This window comes from Natator depressus, chromosome 9 (genome assembly GCF_965152275.1).
Source record: "Natator depressus isolate rNatDep1 chromosome 9, rNatDep2.hap1, whole genome shotgun sequence".
NCBI lineage: Eukaryota > Metazoa > Chordata > Testudines > Cheloniidae > Natator > Natator depressus.
In genome coordinates this window covers 83372283-83391286 of record NC_134242.1, presented here as the reverse complement: position 1 = coordinate 83391286, position 19004 = coordinate 83372283, and the positions used below count along the sequence as shown (strand labels likewise).

The window sequence follows — 19004 nt, the reverse complement described above, 5'->3', positions numbered from 1 at the left end:
TCATGAGGCTTCTATTAGGAAACTCACAGAGCAGTCACCCAGGGTATTGGTGGTGCTGTGATAACATGTATACACCCTCATCACTCTTCTTGCCTGCTTTATGATAGTAAGCTCGAAGGGTATTGACATTCTCATTGTTTTAATTCATAAATGACAATATCTGTTCTTAGGATCCATAAAGGTAAGGAGAGCAGTGGGATTAGAATCTAGATGAACAGATGATGTGATACATATTCTCGCTGCAGTCACACCCTGTATTTGGTGGTGGGTTAGAGAAGTGCTAGAATTTCATCAGTGTTGAAGCTCTCATTTTACAGAACCTGAGGTACATTTCAGTATACAAGGGAACAATGAAAGATTTTAGGATGGGTTTAATTTCAACTCATTAAGTTTTCTGTATAAACTTTTTTGAGGAAGTATGTGATTGCTTCACTGATATGAACAGATACAATTATAGTAATTGGTGGAAAAAATGAACGTACAGAGCTGTCTTGTGCTATCACCACCATGCTGCACAATTAGGCATTTGGCAGTTTCATAGTACTTATGGTATATATTCAATTACTCAAGGTATTTTGTAAAATATGTTTTTATTTTAGCATGTCTTCAAAATCAAATTTAAAAATTTTGTGGAATATATAAAGTTAGGTCCACCTTCCTGTGCTAATATCCTGTGCAACAGAGGTGATCATGAGAACATATAGTTTACAATATTCATGAGGAATTAACCAGAAATACAGTAAAAGCTGTGTTATCTGGCATGTTGGGGGAATGGCGGGTGCCGGTTAATCAAATATTCCAGTTAACTGAGAGTTATACTTTACCAATGGAATACCAATTTTCAAAGAATTAGAATACAATAAAATGAATAAAGTATAAAATACAGTAGTGCAGTACACAGGTATTCACCAACTCAGTAGTAGTGCTGCACTGCAGCGTGGTTGGTGTCTTGAAGCACTTAGGTGTATACAGATAACCTATGGTATAGAAAACTTATCTTATGATATTATATATCACTATGGGCAGTGCATGGTGTACACCCAGATCACTAAAAATACACAACACTAAAACTATACTGAACATATTTAATCTTTCTTTGGTGATTCAGAAGGCACTTCAAGGCTCTTGCCTCAAGGTTATCAATTATCATTGTAGATGTGGAAGGTGTAGTAGATTGGGCTGAATCTGTAATGGCCCTATAACACACCCTGGAAACTGCTTTTATGAATCAATCCCTGATATCAGCTTGCTGTCTTCTGCCTCTTTTGCATAAAAGTAGAGCGCAGAATGTGCAATTGCATAACTTTCTGGGCAATATACTAGTTCCCATTACTAGATTGGGGATTTGTATTGGGAGATATCAGAAATGCCAGATAATAGAGCTTTCCGGTTGATAAAGTGCCAGATAACACAGCTTTTACTGTACTGATGACATGCTGAATATGATTCAATATCCAACCAACAAATAATTGCACTCCAACAGAGAGTAAACATAATTCTCATTGATGAGTAAATTGTGCGTCATAACCAATTAAATGGACTGACAGAGTTCATGGAAATGTCTTGCTCTATTTATGATGTCCAACACACTTCTGACATATTACTAACCCTCCCCACAACTACACAAGAACATTGCATTGGTATAACTTAACTTGTGAATTTAAACCACTAATAGCTAACAACTGCAAACCTCTGCATGGACATTCTTCTTCTGGTGTAAGTGGGGTTTTTTTCAGTTTAGCTTAAGTTGACTGGAACAGGCTTAAATTTTGGGTGGCTGTTTTTTTAAAACTCTCTCTTGGGTGCATCTGTTCACCAGAAACTCTAAGATTATGATCTAATTTTGTACAGACTGATGAAAAGCCATCTCTCAGTCATTACTATTAACTTTCATCTCATCATCAAACCCCACAGCCAGAGTCTCAGGAGTCTTCTACAGATTGGTAGCATTTCACTGAAGGACAACAAATTCAGGATAAAGGACCATTTCACATTATTTCAGGAACCAGAAACTGACAAAATACTGGCCATTAAGTAGCCTGAATTTATATGACAGTATGCTTAATGTGGAACTACTGAAGAAACTTGGCTAATTTTCTGTGCTGTCTGTATTCTGACTTTTCTTGAAGTCAGGAAGGCTTGTTTCAATATCCCAAAGCTTTCTCAAGGAATCTGAATCACTTTGTGGTAAGAAGACACAGATGATCTTAAGAGGAGAAAAAAAAAGACCGAAAGGAAATGTACTGGGGAAACCCAGCTGTGATAGGGCGTGAGTGACAGAGAAATGATAGCATAGCTTTTGCTTCCTTCGGTATTTTCATAAAAAAGAAATGCAGAAAATGTATAAATTAGTTTGTCTTTCACACATTAACAAGGTATCTACTCTCAAATAACCAGAGTCTGTAGTACCAAAGCTTGCCTCCTGAAACATTTAAGCATATTTCATACTTGTCCTATCCATCTGTAGGATTCAATTTTTTCCTCCCAGGGACTCCTGATACAGCATCCTGAACCTCTCTCCTGGGGTAAGGGATTCAGTGGCCTGAGATGCAGAATGGATAGGAATCCCCCCCCCCCTTTTTTTTTTTAGGATCTAAGCAAATCAAACAATTTCCTTAAAAAAAAAAAAAAAAAATCCTGAAACCCACTGTACTGTTTCGTAACTTAGCAGAACATGTTTTAGTGTTTGATTTCCTCTGTGGAGCATTGTACTGTAAGGAAATGCCTCGCTAAATAGTTTAAAGATTCCCACTCTGACATGAGTTGAGAGTAAAGGAATTCAAGAGCAATAAAGCTACGAGCAAAAAAATTAATAATTTTGGAGAAGAGGGAATTGCAGAATCTGTGCAGGGCAGGGATGACCTTAGTGGAAGGGTAAAGAAATCAGGAAGGTGATTGTAAGATGGGTGAAGGGAGGAATAAAACTGAGTTTGCTTTGGGGATTGATGGCTGCAAGGGGAAATGGAATGGGAGAAAAAGTCCCATCAGATACACTGGAGGATGTGAAAGGGTGCAGATCTTACTGCCTCCATGTCAGTAGCATTAAACAGTTATTTTACCTCCATGAGCTGCTTCCCCACTTGCCCTCTGGTGTCCACGTTCTCTACTAAAGAAGTATTATCATTCAAAAACATATCCCAGAATTCATGACACTGCATGTCTCACCACCTTTCTTTGAGGGAAAGGCTGTGACACTCCACATAAGTAGACATTGGACAGGGGTAGTGGAGAGATGTCTCGTGGGAGGAAGACTCTGTGCTTAGAGAAATGAGGAGACAATGCATATCTGCCCAGCATCCATTTCAAACCACCACGTGTGTGAACTACGGATGCATAGTGCAATCATATACAGTCATGCGTGAATGGAAACCCTGTGTTTTTTATGAAGTGTCTTCATGAATCACTGTACTGATGTGATCCTTTGAAAGTAAATAGAAAAAGGTGCAAACCTTTATAAAAGGTGAAAATGGTGGCAATTTGAAAAATCATATGGGAGCTAATGGCAGTCAATTCACTCATGTCTCCTGTTTACTCGCCTGAAGTCTCTGCTGCAAAGAGGATCTCTCACTGCTTGCTGCAACTGAAAAACTGATCTCTTCAGTTTGGGGAAACAATTCATTAATCAGTAGAAGGAAGATCTATCAGTCAGTTTCAGGGTATAGGAGGCACTCCTGTCCTGAGCCATGTCTTCAAATGATCGTCTCTAAACCACCACAGCACTGCAAGCTGTCTGGATCTGCAATTTTGAAATATTTTGACTTCTGTCAGCAAATTGCTGAATTAGCTCCCACAAGATCTCAATAGCATACCTACAGAAGTAAGGTCTCCTAACCAGGCTGATGATTTTTCAGGATGATCTGGAAATGAGCAGTTATACCAGATGGAAGACCCAGAATCTCTCTTTAGGTCATATTCTAGCCATCTTGAAATGTCTTTTTGCCACTGACATTGCATAACTGCAGTTCCCTTAAAAGAAACATGGATGACATAAGCTGTCTCACTGTAAGGGGCATGTACAGTGACACATCATTCTTTTAAGGACTAACATTTCAGTATAAACGTCTTACTTTATATGGAATGTCTGTACGTCATTTATAGTTACATATAGAACCATCACTTGAAAAGCATGGCAGAAAAAATGACAGGATTTTGCCATGTCTCAGGAGACTCATTATATTATGGCCACCTCTTTTGATTGCTTTACCACGTTAGAGGCTTTAAAAGTAGATTATTAAAATATTTGACAATACTCTTACCTTTCCCACCCTTCCAAAAAAGGCTAATGATTTCCGTTATTGAAGTGTCTTAAGAAATTTCATCGCAAATATTTTTCTACAGAATTTTTAAACCAATGTATAGAGTTCTATAGCTGGGATATAGTTCTCTATTTAATTCTATAGGGAGGATTACAAATTCGATCAAAAGGAATTTATATTTTATTACTATCGAAAGTCATTTCTCTCAAATCCTATTTTTTCTTCTGTTATTAAATTCTATAGGACTTTGCAATAAAATACAGAAAGTGAAATTGCTGAAGTTACAAACATACAGACATTTAAGGTATAAATTAGAAGATGGGCTCCAAATCACAACGTTCAGATCCAAACTTTCCCAAAGTTTGGTGGGTGTTCTGAGCTGGGGTTTTGGTTTAAGCCCCTCTCTCGAACAAATACGTATTTTGGTCATTTTAAAGCAATATGCTTATTTGATAGAACATAATGGCTCCTTTGAAACAGTTTGTCATTATGTAAAAATATTTATCTGGAAACTTGAAAGCATATTTCAACTTGGGAAGATAATGATCATTACATTGTACTGTACTAGACGATAGCATGAAGCCAATAAAATATTAGCGTGCATTTAAAACATTATGAAAAAAACAGTTTCTGAACATGCCCACAGTCAATTTTCAAGAGTTAAAATAAATTTAAATGACTGAGTTATTAAATCCTTCACACTACTAATTTTAGCATCAAATGCTGAACTGTAGCAAGCAGACTAGACAAAATCTCAACCAGACAGTTTGAATTATTTACTAAATTGATTTAATTATTGGCCTGTAAAGTTTCATTTAAAAAGCCATTGTAGTTATTAACGCTTGAAAAATTGTGGTCCAAACATATTTTTTACTTCTGTAGCTCAGAGACAGACAATTGGATTGTCTAGAAAAAAAAACTGCTCTTGGTTTAGGACAAAGCTTCAGCTCAGAGTAAATTTTTGACAGATGAGATATAAATCATGAAGAATGGTGTTTATGGTGAAAAACTGATCGTTCCTCAAAGGAAACTTGCACCCATTTTGCTCAGCAGTAGAGAAGACATGAAGCTGTTGTCACTACCAATTAACTGTGAAATGCATTATATTTAAGCTTTCAATTACTGTACAATTGGCACTTCAGAGGCTAATGCTGGAGACAGTCACCCCAGTGAAAATGAGGCCTCTTGTGACCTTACCAGTGAGAGCACCCAATTGTGGAGACTATACACCCGTTTTCAACCTACAGATACAGCCAATAGAAAAGCATTACTGTTCCCAATTTTTAAAAAACGAACACTAAGCATTAGAGCTCTTTTGTGTGTGTTAAACCATTATTAACACAAGACAGTGGAATTTGTTTTCTTTTGTACTGGACTAGACCATGTCCATTATTTACGTAAGTGACAAATTTTCAGTAAAACTGTCGCACTCAAATATACATTGTAATAAAAAAAAAATGTAAACATAACAGCAATTGCTTTGTAACCTGTGCGTTTTCATGCTGCTGTGCCAAGACAATGTGTGCAGTTTCCCTTTAACCGTAACAAGTAAAGTGGATGCTGCTCTTCACAGGATAAGTATTATATTGAAAAGATAAATGGTATATTTGGTTCTCATTGTTTTCAAGGGATTAGTGGGGACAGGTGCTAACTGTCTGGCTTGCACCATTTGCTCTAGATAAAGTGTTATTTGGCTTCAGCCATCCATGCTTATTCCTATATCTAAATGAGGCAGTTGTGTGGGACTTTTTTTTTTTTCTTCTTCTTTCTCCCTTCCCAATGAGTGCACTATGTGATTCCAGCAGCTTAAGGTCAAATGTAGTATCAGTATAGATTGTCTGGTACAGCCTAGAGACTTATCTTGTTCTAGCAGAATGATGGACTATGACTATCTAGGTCTCCTCTACAACTACTTCATTACAGAAAGTTTTGATCCAAAAAACTGAGGATGTATTTCAGACTATGCCGATTTTAATATTGCAGGATTTAATCTTAAAAAACAAACAAACAAACAAAAAACAACAACCCCGAGACATCAGTGGTGTTTTGTTCATGTGTCTTTTAAGAACACAGGTTTACTGTGATCATCCAGTGGGCATGAAAATGGCTCAGTTCCACTTTACGGTTTTCATATCCTAAGAACTTGCATGGTAACACCAGATCTCCCAGGAGACACCAGAGATGCATCATCTTATGTGTATAAAAGACAACTAAGACAATCAGATAACTACACTAAATATTCCAAAATGTCAGTTATTTTCTTATTAGGTTGGGAGGAACTAGAGGATACCAATATCAAGGTCATTTTCTTTAAAAAGATCTGGAATCCTTACCTCCCAGTCCAAGTAATCACATACATCTTCAAAATTAGTGAGTAGAGACACTGAGCAGAAAAGCCGTGGTAGCTCATCCCTCGTCATTGGGGGGAAACGGCTATCTTTAAGGGCACTGTTGAAAACAAAACAGATTTTTAAAGCTTTTTTTTTTTTTTTTTTTTTTTTGGTGTGTGTGCCTAAATTGAACTACCTAACGAACCAACTGGGAAAGAAAAAGGTAAGAGACAGCAAAAATAAAAGCTGATGGAATGATGACTACTCTGACAATTAATTCTTAATAGTGCAATACACCAGTATGGTATATCCTTTTCTCTTAGACAAATGGTTTCCAGATTTCATGGCTGGACAAGTTATATGGCCAAACCAATTGACTAGATTTCCTGGGTGGTCACTCCTTGCTGAGTTGGTTTTGCTACTGGGACAGTCTTAAGGACGAACAGATTTTGGGGAAAAATATATAAAAAACAGATCAATGACAAATCTGTTTTGAAAAGATTAAACGACATAATTTTAGGTAGGGGAAGAGAGTTATGCTGGAAAAAATATATTTTGACATCTTGAAAATAATCAGAATGATAACTCTGTAAGGAACTATTGTGTTTAACATATCAACGTAGACAATCTGAATGAGCAAAATATTCATGCAAATTAAGAAATGTCAATGTAAAAAGGTAAAATACTTATAATGGTACCATCAAAGAGACTCAAATTTGTGAAACTATAGGACTTGAAACTATTCTGCAAAACAGATGTATGATAAGTAATAGAGCAGCTAATGAACTTCTAAGATAATCCGCTGATAACGTAAGATCCTGTGGGCAGGTGTGTAATGTAGCAGTTCAAAATCAAAGGGGAAGTGGTACCATCTACATTCATCTCAGTAACATCTGCATTACAAAAACAGGAGAGAGTGGTTAACCAGAGATGTAGGAAACAAATGTCAAAGATAAGAGCAGTATATTGTGCAAGATTTGGTATAAGGAGAACTGGGCAAATCAGAAAGGGTAAAATGAGTGCAATATACCTGCATTTATTATTTTCTAAGCTTGGGATAGGAGATACTTGTATACAAATGTGCCTATGTTTAACAAGAAAAAGAACTGATCTGGCCAACTGGTTGTTTCAGCAAAAGAGGAGAATCTAACAGTGCAGAAGCCTAGTCTAAGGAGCTACCCAGTCCTCAACAGCCTTCATTTTCCACCCACTGAATGTAGGATACAGTCACTAGTTCTATGAACCCTACTTGGAAATGACTAGAGATGACACCTCTTGGATCTGGTACACAACTGTGTTTCTAAAGGTGCTCAGGGTTCATTGAAATCTCTGGGTCAAACTCAGCCATTGTGTGTAGTCCTATCAATAGCATAATTTGGTTCAATATAGCTAAATACAGCTAAATTTAGCTCAGATGGAGTTGTTATACAGAGTGCAGTAGACGCAAAAAAGTTGAAGCTGGAACGGGGAAATTATCATATGTATAGTTGATCCAGCCTTTTAACAAGGATCAATATGTTTTATTGTGGTGTAATGCTTGAAAACATTCAATGAAAACCTATTGGAACTACTGAGGTGGTGAGAATTACTACAGGCCCCTTTTCAAACATTGGTAGTTTTATACAAAAAGAGGAGGAGAAAATCCAATTTTATTTTTGGATGGACTTAAATGTAGTTCATTGTATAGGTTGACACAGGATGAGGGGTAGCTCTACCAAGCATTAAGGAGTATTTTAGGATGCCCAGCTTCAAACCATGGCCAATACAGAGATTAGAGAGACAGGAAAACATGGGGCAGGTACAGCAAATAGAAAAGCTAAGTATCTTTTTATGCATGAGGAATATACTTATTAGGAAGGAAAGATCGTAGCATTCTGTGCCTCAGCTTTCCCACTGGGAAAATGGGGATAATACCAATCTATGTAAAGCCTAGACAAACTCTGTATGAAACCATACTATATACATCTCAACTATGATTATCTTTGGCAGGATTATGGAAGTACATTTGTGTATGTGATTGCCTTCATTAGTTCATCTCAGAAGGTGAATGATATTCTCCAAGACCCCATAGAATTATTTTCAAAACCAGCTGCGCAACTGCTGCAAGTTGAAAAATCAAACCTCCAGTTCCTCTCCTCCCTTGTCCCAGTGACATGGAGCAATATCAGAAAACAAAATCTATTTTAGACATGATAAAGTACTGATAATGAGAGGGTACGAGGCCACGTTTGCCTTTTATAGCTCTCCATGTGCTGTTCTTCCTGGGTTTGAGTGAGGCACTGCACAACTAGAGCAAATGCCAGTGGGGAAAAAATGGCAGTTTAGGAATAGACAAGTAGATGACAAGAACGTGGGTAGAGCCAGACTTCTTCACACTGGAGAAATTAGAATTGACATATATTACTGTTTTCTAAAGAGGTTTCATTCATTTGTGATGCTCAGGCTGGAAGGATGAAATGGTTGAGTACCACTGGAATAACATGTATTTAACCTGATGTTGGTTATAAATTACTACTTCAAGGCTTAAACTGCTATTTTTCAGTGTCACTTAACAGAACAATTCTCAACTGCAGTAAGTTAATGAAACATTTTTGTTGATCAAATAACTTTGCATTACTTACTGCTGTGCCTTTCCATCTCTAGAAAGGCAATGTTGTAATTATAATTACTGGATAATAAAGAAATACACTAAGCGAACATATATACAATCCAGACATTTTCCTGCACCTCTTAAAATCACACAGTAAAAAATTATCTTCTGCAGATCTCAATTTGATATTACTGATTTCTAATTTTAAAAATCAAGATGGTAGGCCACATAAATCTATTGCCAACCTAAACCTGGCCTATGTTAAAAATCATAGTTCAATTTGTCTGACATATGCAGGTTTGTGATTTATTACTAACCAAACAATGCCTACAGAATTCTCACCACTTTAATATTCCCTTTTTTCCCCCACACACACTGTGCCAGTGGTACAAAAATACACTGGTCGAATGCATTGTAAGTCTAAGAGACTTAAGTCATCCTGGTGTTTTGGGTCAGGTAAATGATTAAGTCATAATATTAAGGCATGATTCCAATTTTTTAAAATTAAATTGATAGTCTTGTTTTTTCCTTTAGTCAGAAAGATAATCTTTAATTAAGATTCCTTGTTACTTTTGTCAATATGCTTTATTATATTGCATTAATATGCTTGGAACTGTTCACTTTTTTATTTTTGATGAATTACACTGTATATTATTTTTGGGACATTTCCCCCATCCCACAGGAAAAGATACTGCTAAAGATTATGGCAATTCATTATTAGATTTCAAGTTTCTCAGTAACATATTGTGCCTGTACAGTATTAACAGCTTATTGAGTTCTACTGATGAAAAGAGGTGGGTATTATTAAATCTAAACCAAAAATTCCAATTCTCTCAGGACAGACGTGTACAGACTGTTATTAGAAAACACTCTTCTAGGTACTGTGTATGCTCCGATCCACCTTTCTTAATTTGTGCATTAATTGTCATGTAAAACATTCCATACCAGCTGAATTTGATACCTTCAGGAACCATCAAGCTGTGCAAGAGAACCTATGTAATCACATGGTCTTATTTTTGTAACCTTCACTCTCCCTCTCCTTTTCCTCCTTTTATTTCATCCATCATATTTGCTTGTTACATCTTGCTTCAAATTAAAGACTAAACTCATTGGGGCAAGGAATATCTCACTATATGTGAAGTCATGGGCCCAGTGAAGTTAGTGGCCAAAATTCCAGGTATAAATTCTCAGCTGGTGCAGACTGTCAAAGCTCCATTGACTTCAACAATTTTACACTAGTTGAGGATCTGCCTCTCTGACTTTAATGAGGCCAGAAGTCATCCTATATATTTAATGCAGAAATCACCACAATAACACCTCAGTTCCAACTGCGGCTATTGTGGGGTTATGTGCTACTTCAGTAGTAAATAAGTAACATTCTGGGAGCTAATCTGAACAAATCATAACAAATTTGAGTAACGCCCAAGAACTGAGATATGAATCCTAGTACGAACCTATCAAAGACAGAAAGGCACATGCAGCAACACAATAAGATGAAAGTCAAGTGTACAATAATAAAAATGAACATGTATAGCCACCTCAATTTGAAGCCTGAGGCAGGAAAAAGTCCTTTAATGTTATTTTCATAGTTGGCAGCTGACTGAAGGTTTTAAAATTTTAGGAAAATTAGCATTAATTGTAATTTGCATAGAATATCATTAATGTGCACCTTCACTGTATACTCTTGTAACTGCTCAGTTATATCATTATCACAAAATTACACAATATTATGGAGGTGCTGGTAACAGCTGTATAGTTAACGATGAGTCAGAAGTTTTCAGTGTAATAGAAGATTTAAACCTTTATTTTGTAAGTCAATTGAAGTGCCAGTAAGTGAAATACAGAAAGTAAACTAGGTACAATTTAATATTTTCATGGTGGTCTGATGAAAATTGGGTTGATACAGACAATGAGTTCCAAAGTAACCCCTATTCAAGGAAACTAAAACATCTGGGATCCGTGTTTTGCTCCTCATGCTCATTAATACGGTCATAATTACAAATAAGTCGTGCTTGTTTGGATCATGATGATGAACTTTGTTTTCATAACTGAAAAGAAAAGCACCAACCCAAACTGCCGTATTTAGCAGCTACAAAGTAATATAGCCACTCGGGTAAAAATGGGGGAGAGGAGAATACAGATAGAATTCCCTTTCTGTGCATGCTTTCTGTAGATAAAAGTGATATGAAACTAACTACCCACTTGTGCCCCACACCTGTAATAATTTACACCTACGTGCAAAAAAATAAATCAGACTTTAAAAATCTGAACGCTTGTGTCAATACGTACACATACGGGAGCACATGAGCTAAGAGAACCGTTCAATTCTACAGAAAGCAGAACAGCAACATTTTGAACAACCTACATACATTTTAAATCACAATTTATAATATTTTATATCATAAGCTGTTATGAGATCAGGAAATGTGAAAAACCTATTCTACTGCAACATTTTCATGAGTTGCTTTGCCTGTGCTGGAAAGAAGGCAAAGTACCACAAGAAATCGAAGAGGCCAACGTCATCACTCTCTGTAAAAACAAGGTTAACAGGAGCAACTGTAACAAATATCGTGGCATTTCCCTTCTTAGTATTATGGGAAAAGCCTTTGCCTGAGTTGTCCTGAACAGACTTCAGACCTTTGCAGACAGAATCTATCCAGAATCACAGTGCGGCTTCAGAGCTGAAAGGTCTATCATCGATATGATCTTCTCACTGAGACGACAACAAGAGAAATGCAGAGAACAAAAAAAAAAAGCCCCTTTACATAGCCTTCATCGATCTTAGAAAGGCTTTGGACCTTGTGAGTAGAAGTGGACTATTCGCGCTTCTAAAAAAGATTGAATGTCCCCGCCCAAACTCTTAAGCATGATTCGATCCTTCCATGAAAATAGGTACGGCAAAGTTCAATATGATGGCTCAGTCTCTTAGGCTTTCCAGATTCGTAGCGGAGTTAAGACAGGCTGTGTACTTGGCCCAACTCTGTTTGGGATCTTCTTCTCCCTGCTGCTGAAACAAGCTTTTGGTTCCTCAACTGAAGGAATCCACTTGCACATGAGATCTGATGGAAAGCTGTTCAATCTTGCAAGACTCAGATCTAAAACCAAGACTTGGGAGGCCCTTATCCAACACCTCCTCTTCACTGAAGACGCAGCAATGACAACCCACACAGAAGCCCATCTCCAAAACCTCCTGGACAGTTTTTCCAAAGCCTGCCAAGACTTCGGCTTACTATAAGCCTAAAAAAGACGAACATAATGTGCCCAGGAGTTGCAGAAGCACCCTCCATCAAGATCAACAGCTATGAACTTGAAGTGGTGAACGAGTTCACATACCTGGGGTTCTCTATCGCAGTCAACCTCTCACTTGAACAGAACTCAACATCTGCATCGAAAAAACCGCCACAGCAATATCTAGACTGAGCAAGAGGGTATGGCAATCAACAAACTGACAGAACACACAAAGATCTCTGTGTATTGTGTGTGTGTTATCAGCACCCTTTTGTATGGGAGCGAACCATGGACCTTATATTCTCATCAGGAAAAAGGGCTCAACAGTTTTCATATGCGTTGCCTTCGTCGAATCTTTGGTCAAGATATAACTTTCTCCCATTCAAGTTACAGTTCAATCCTAGAGATATAGCACACATGAAAACTGCAACTGACATGAAGTTGCACATTACACAAACTTGCTTCTTGAAGGGTGAGAGTAGGTTTAATAAACAACTTTTACGACTTTTCTGTTAAATTTAGATGAATGACAGCTTGACTAGAGTAGTGAGGAAAATATCAAGTTGGAAAAACAAGGTGGAATACAAAGGAACTACTGAGGAAAGAAAAACTGATTAAAAAAATAGTTGCCAATTAACTACTCCTTACTTCCTCAATCCCCAGAGCTCATTCACATCCATTACTGCTGACCAAGAAAAGCCATGCCGTACCAAACAGCTGAAAAGTAGTAATGCAAAGCAAGGGGGCTTCAAGTTGCTCAAACTCACTTAGGAGATGGCAATGTTTCAGCATGAAGTCTGCTGCTCTTGAAATTAAAAGTTTTAATGGTATACATAAGCAATACCAAATCACAGTGTAATGTGATGAATGCATAATTTATGGAGCAAGAAAAGAGTATTGCAAGTCAAACATACTTAAAGCACATCTATGCAAGCTTGGGTGTCCTACTGAGGGTAGTTCAAGTTACTGTCAATCAAGAAAAAACAAAGCATTACTGTCAGTTTTCCTTCATACAAGACATGCTACACAAGTCTCAGCTTTTCACAAATAAAATTCAAAATGGTTTATAAATTCTCAAATGCATTTTTCTGACTTTGGTTTATACTAGGATTCTGGAGCACACTTCACATTTGGGATATGGAGAGGGATAGAAAACATAGCTGAAGGGTACCCAAAGGGGAGGGAAGAGGGGGAATGAAAAATAATCACAGAAATGGGAAAGAGAAAAAGGACTTGTTTAGGGTAGTCCAAGAATAACTAATAGGATGAAATTTAGCAAAGAAAAATTAAGCTATCAGTAATATTTCTTAATACTGAGTATTATTGGATTGTAAAATCTCCCCCAAGGAAAGCTGCCGCACCACTTGGATAATTTGTCAGAATGGATAAAGCAAACTGCAATACTAAAGTATTTTCCATCTGTAATTTCTATGGTAAGATTGGTATGACTTTATGAAGGAACACATACTAGAATATGGAAATGCTTGCTTTGAAATAATGGATATGTCCAGTTGTAATTGGATTGCAATTTTGTTAATGACAAATATTTAATCAGTCACAAGTGACAGGCAGTGCATTTCTGGTTAGTGAGTGCATGTTTTGTGAGGTGTTCTGAGATACGAGGCTGAATGGCACATGGAGATAGCCCAAAGAAGTACAATACACACTAGAAATGCACATTTTGGAGTGTGTTATTGATAGTTGGAAAGATTTAAAATGAAGGAATTGCTGATAAAGGGGAAAGCCCACTCCTGTAATGACAAATCAAGGTTAAGTGACTTCCCAAAGCACACAACTAGTCAGTGGTACGGGATGGAACAGAACCCAGATGCACAGATTCCCAGTGCTCTACAAGTCTCTCTCCTGGACTAGACTGCCTACGATTGCTAGCCCTCTAACTCTACACATTCTATAAAAGATACAATTGTATCTGCCATAAAAAGGCTAACTTGGTGGTAGGGAGTGAAAAATAAGATCTTTGACAGCAACCAAGATTTTATTTTAAATTATCTAAAATAAGTTCCCTCTCACCTCCCAACAAAGAAAAACTCAACGTAATAACTTCAATTCTTATGGTCAAGGAGCCTTAGTCAGATTTGTCTTCACAAATTTGTTTACATTAGTTTGTTTGCAGCTTACTACAAAAGCATTTCTAAGGTAGTGTGTTTTAAGCTACTGTATGTGAGAAGGAAAGTGATTATAATAACTTGAGCAAAAATAATGGAATTTAGACTAGGTAGCTAATTGGAGAGTCTTCTTTCAATTTATGAAATAAAACTTTAAATTGATCATTAAGTCATGGTTTTCATAATTGTTGATAGTAATGGGAATCACAAATTCAGGTTTTGCCAGTAAATCTTGAGAGTAAAACCAGTCATTTCTAGGGTTTAATGGATTTGGCAAACAGAGACAAGAAAAAACCCTGACAGTTAGATCCCAGCATACAACCCAGTGAATCTCAGAGCCTAGGTCTACAGACTCAGCTTGCGGGGCCTGCACTACAGTGCTAAAAATAGCTGTGCTGACTTTCAGGCTCTGAAGGCTGGGGAGCAGGGTGGGTCTATTTTCAGCACTGTAGCACAAGCCCGGATCTTGCTGCCGAAAGGATGTTTTTTCCTGCCATATAAACCTACCCTTAAAGAACATCCAAGTAAGGTCATGTCTATACTTACAGTGCTGCATCAGCACAGTTGTACCAATACACTGAGCCGCTGCCACACGTCAGGTGAAGATGCTCTACGGCAATGGGAGAGCTCTTCCGTTGGCATAAAAAAACCCCACCTCAGTGAGCAACAGAAGCTACATCGGTGGGAGAAGTTCTCCCGCCGACATAGCGCTTTCCACTCGAGCACTTATGTCAGTGTAACTTATATCGCTCAGGGGGTGGAATATTCACATCTGTGAGTTACAAGTTTTGCCAACATACGTGGTAGTGTGGATATAGCCCAAGTCAGATACTGAGAGAAGTATTCAAATTACTTATAAACAAACAAGGCAATTATATGATCATAAGGTTTGTATGCGTTACATACAGTTGACAGTAGGTCAAAAAAATATTTGCTCATTAACAAAAACCTCTCTGCAGAAGGTTTAAACAACCATCAATTATAATAAGTTAATGTCTGTTACAGGAATTGGCATCCAACAACATTAGCAGGCAACTGTATCTTCTTATTCAAATAGAATTCATTTGGAAAGGTTTTCTCTACATCTGTATTTATCGCATTTTAATGTAAGCATTACTAACTGAAAGTAAACGATTTTTAAAGGCAAACAACTAAGAAAAAAAGAATTAGGATACCTACTACAGCAATATTTGATTATGGATCATAAGTACATGCAAATGCCTAGCATGGAGAATGTCTTTCACTTCAGTACAAATATGCCTACAACAGTTCACACTTCCACAGCCCATAGGCCATTATTTACGTATGAATGAATGCCATTACATGCAAAACGTTTGAACAACTAATTTGCTGCTAATACAACAAAAGCGTTCTACTTTTATTGGGGCTTTCTAAACACACTGTGCTTTTTATGCTCCAGGCTAATTTCTCCCTTCTCCCTCACAACCAAAAGCGGGATCAGAGAATTAAAAAAAAAAAAAAAAAAAGCATATTCTCATCTCAGTTACACATCGGTGGTGGCTTGGGGAAGCTAGCCCTCCAGCCCCGCCCCTTCTGTGCCCACCAGAGCCCAGCCCCCACTGTGGCCGCTGGCCCCTGCCCAGCACCCCTAGTTCTCCCCCACTCTGGCTGCTGGCCTCTGCCCAAGGCTAGCGCCCCCTGGCCCCAGAGCACCAAAGAGCAACCTGGGAAAGGATACACTGCAATGTTCCCAATCTGGCATTTTTGCAACCACTGAAAGTTTACTAAATCTGCTGACTGATATCTAAACCAAATATTTCCTTCAGAACACACCAGCAACGTGTATGGATGAACTTGATATTCCCTAATGTTCCATTAATTTCAACAGAATATCAGTAAAAGAGTAAGAAGAGAAGAAGTACAGCAGAATTTTTTTTAGAAAAGCTGATTATTCTAAACACTACCATCAGTGTTCAGGTCAAGAAAGCAGACATGGGATGCTGATGGCAGAACAAAAACATCACTATAGATGAAGCAAGAAAACCACTGATACCAAAAGACTGCATGAAGGTGAGACCTCAGGGGACAAAAAAGCATGGGATGAACCAATTAATATGGTCAGTTAAGCCTGGTATCAGAATTGTGTAAGATGACGACACATTTTATATAATGTCACTGATATTATTAAATTATATTTACGTAGCAAGTTATTTTTTAAAACTTGTATTAACTAGAAGCTAATCTCTCTGCATTAAAGAAATCCAGTTTTTTCCCTTTTCTCATAATTAAATTTATATAGAGTAGTACTTTCAAAGCAAGTTAAAACATTAAGTTTCAGGAGCACTGTTAAGTAGACATGATATTTTCAGCACCCAAAAGCTTGCTCTCAGCATTTCATAGTACAAAGATTGACACAGTACTTATCCCAAACATTTACAACAGAATGTTAGATGTGATAAGAAGGGGTAACAAACATATGAGAATTACAGCAATAAGATCACATATTACTCAGATGTAGACATATGAATATCCTGGTGATTCAATTAAAAAAGACTTATTTTAAAAAGATATATTGATGATTCATTTGTGAGCATTAATGAAACACCAAATATTAAGAAGGAATCTGAATAAGGACAGGGAAGGCATTCAGTATTTATACGTGGCATAGATGAAGGCATGTAGAGGTTTATAGGAGAATTATACAAACTGGGCATTGAGGCTAGCATCTCTAGAAGATATTTAAATAGGTTATAGCCATGAGTAGAGAATTTTGTAGGTTATTGGAAATCAGATCAAGAAATTTTAATATGATTTAGTGGAGGGAGAGGCAGTGGAGACATTCAAAGATGAGGGACAATACAAGTATTGTTCTACTTTTACAGATAAGATAAATGAAGCACAGAGAGGTTAATGACTCATGCAATTTAAGTGGCTTGCATATAATGAGTCAGTGACAGAATCAAGAATAGAACTCACATGTCAGGACTTCCAAAACCTATTCTTTAATTCTATTACACCCATTCTTTTACACTGTATTAATCCTGAGAGAATTCTGAGCCAAAAAAATAAAAACTCTGCACACAAAAAAAATCTGTATATAATATTTTAAAATTCTGTATATTTTATTTATCAATAAATAAATGTGGAAGCTCCAGCATGGTAATGGGGATCACAGGCCACGAGTTGCACAGAGGTGGGAGATTGCCCTGAGTCCTTCCCAACTCCGGACATGGACTCGGTGGTGAGGCTGCACCCAACCCTGACACAGTGCAAGGGCCAGGCCTGTTCCAGAAACACCCTGAGGCCTTGCCCCTCCATAGCAGGCACAGGCATGGAGGGGCAGGCAACCTAGAGGAACACAGTCTTGTATGCATGCCCAGCCTGGCCCCCCGATCCAGGTGTGGGTCAGGCAGGTTCAGCCAGGCAGTATCCAAATGTGGAGGGGCTTAGTGTGGGGTGAGAGGGTTCTGTGTAAGGCAATCTGGCTGAAGGCGGCTCACTGGGGGGTTCCGGGTGCAGGGGGAATAGAGCTCTGCAGGGGGGATCTGGGTCCAGGGGACTCGTCGGGGGGGGGGGGGGTCCAGTTGCAGGGGAGGTGGGGCTTGTTGAGGTGGGGAGCAAGCACAGAGGGCTCAGTGGGAGGTGATCTGGATCCATGGGAGATGGGCAGACAGGATAGCTGCTCCCCATTCAGTGACCCTTCCCCCCACGGCTGAGGAGCGATGGGAGACAGGAAGCTGGGGGGCAGGTGCAGAGCTTCCTGCAGCCGAGGGAGGTTTCTGGGGGTGGGTCTCAGTTGGCCCCAGCCCCGGCAGCTCCTTGCAGGGGAAGAGGAAGTCCCATCCTCCCCTGCCCCCCTCACAGCCAGAACTAGCAACTGAACCTGGCGCAGGGTAGGAGCCACAAGCCAGGGCATCCCTAGCCCTACTCCCACCCCAAAATGACACACCCGCACTTCTAGGGAGGGGTGCATGACCGCTCTTGCAGCTGCCCTTTGCTTCCCTGTCAGAAAGTCATTTTTCTGAGGGGAAGCAAAAAAATCTGCAGGGGACATGAATTCTCCCCCCAGGAATAACTATACTTACACCTTTACTGCTGTGCAGAACATAACAGTATGGCTCCCAAAGGATTAATCAAAACAAGACTGATTAACTCAAATGTGATTAATCCAATTTCAGAAAAGGAATTTTCTATAAATTTGGTGCCACTTGTTAAAAACAAACTGCAGTAATTGATTTTGCTACAATAAGCAGTGTTTCCTATATTTGGAATAGGAAATATGGCAAATACAGTAAATTTATGACCAATTATGGTAACTGTTTTGGCACTCACTGTAGCCAGCAATTCATATATACTGTACCCAAGAGTGTCTATGAAATATTTGCAAAAAGAAAAGGAGTACTTGTGGCACCTTAGAGACTAACAAATTTATCTGAGCATAAACTTTCGCGAGCTGCAGCTCACTTCATCGGATGCATGAAGTGAGCTGTAGCTCACGAAAGCTTATGCTCAA

At 38.3% G+C, this 19004-nt stretch overlaps 1 protein-coding gene across 2 annotated transcripts in view; it reads right to left on the bottom strand.

Annotated features, from left to right (window-relative positions):
- AMMECR1 (AMMECR nuclear protein 1) overlaps positions 1-19004 on the bottom strand; it is a 100710-nt gene that overhangs the window by 21192 nt on the left and 60514 nt on the right. For both annotated transcript variants that reach the window (XM_074962482.1, XM_074962483.1), the window contains one exon: positions 6590-6704. In XM_074962482.1, the coding sequence (XP_074818583.1) occupies positions 6590-6704 (115 nt within the window). The remainder of the gene's footprint in view (positions 1-6589; positions 6705-19004) is intronic.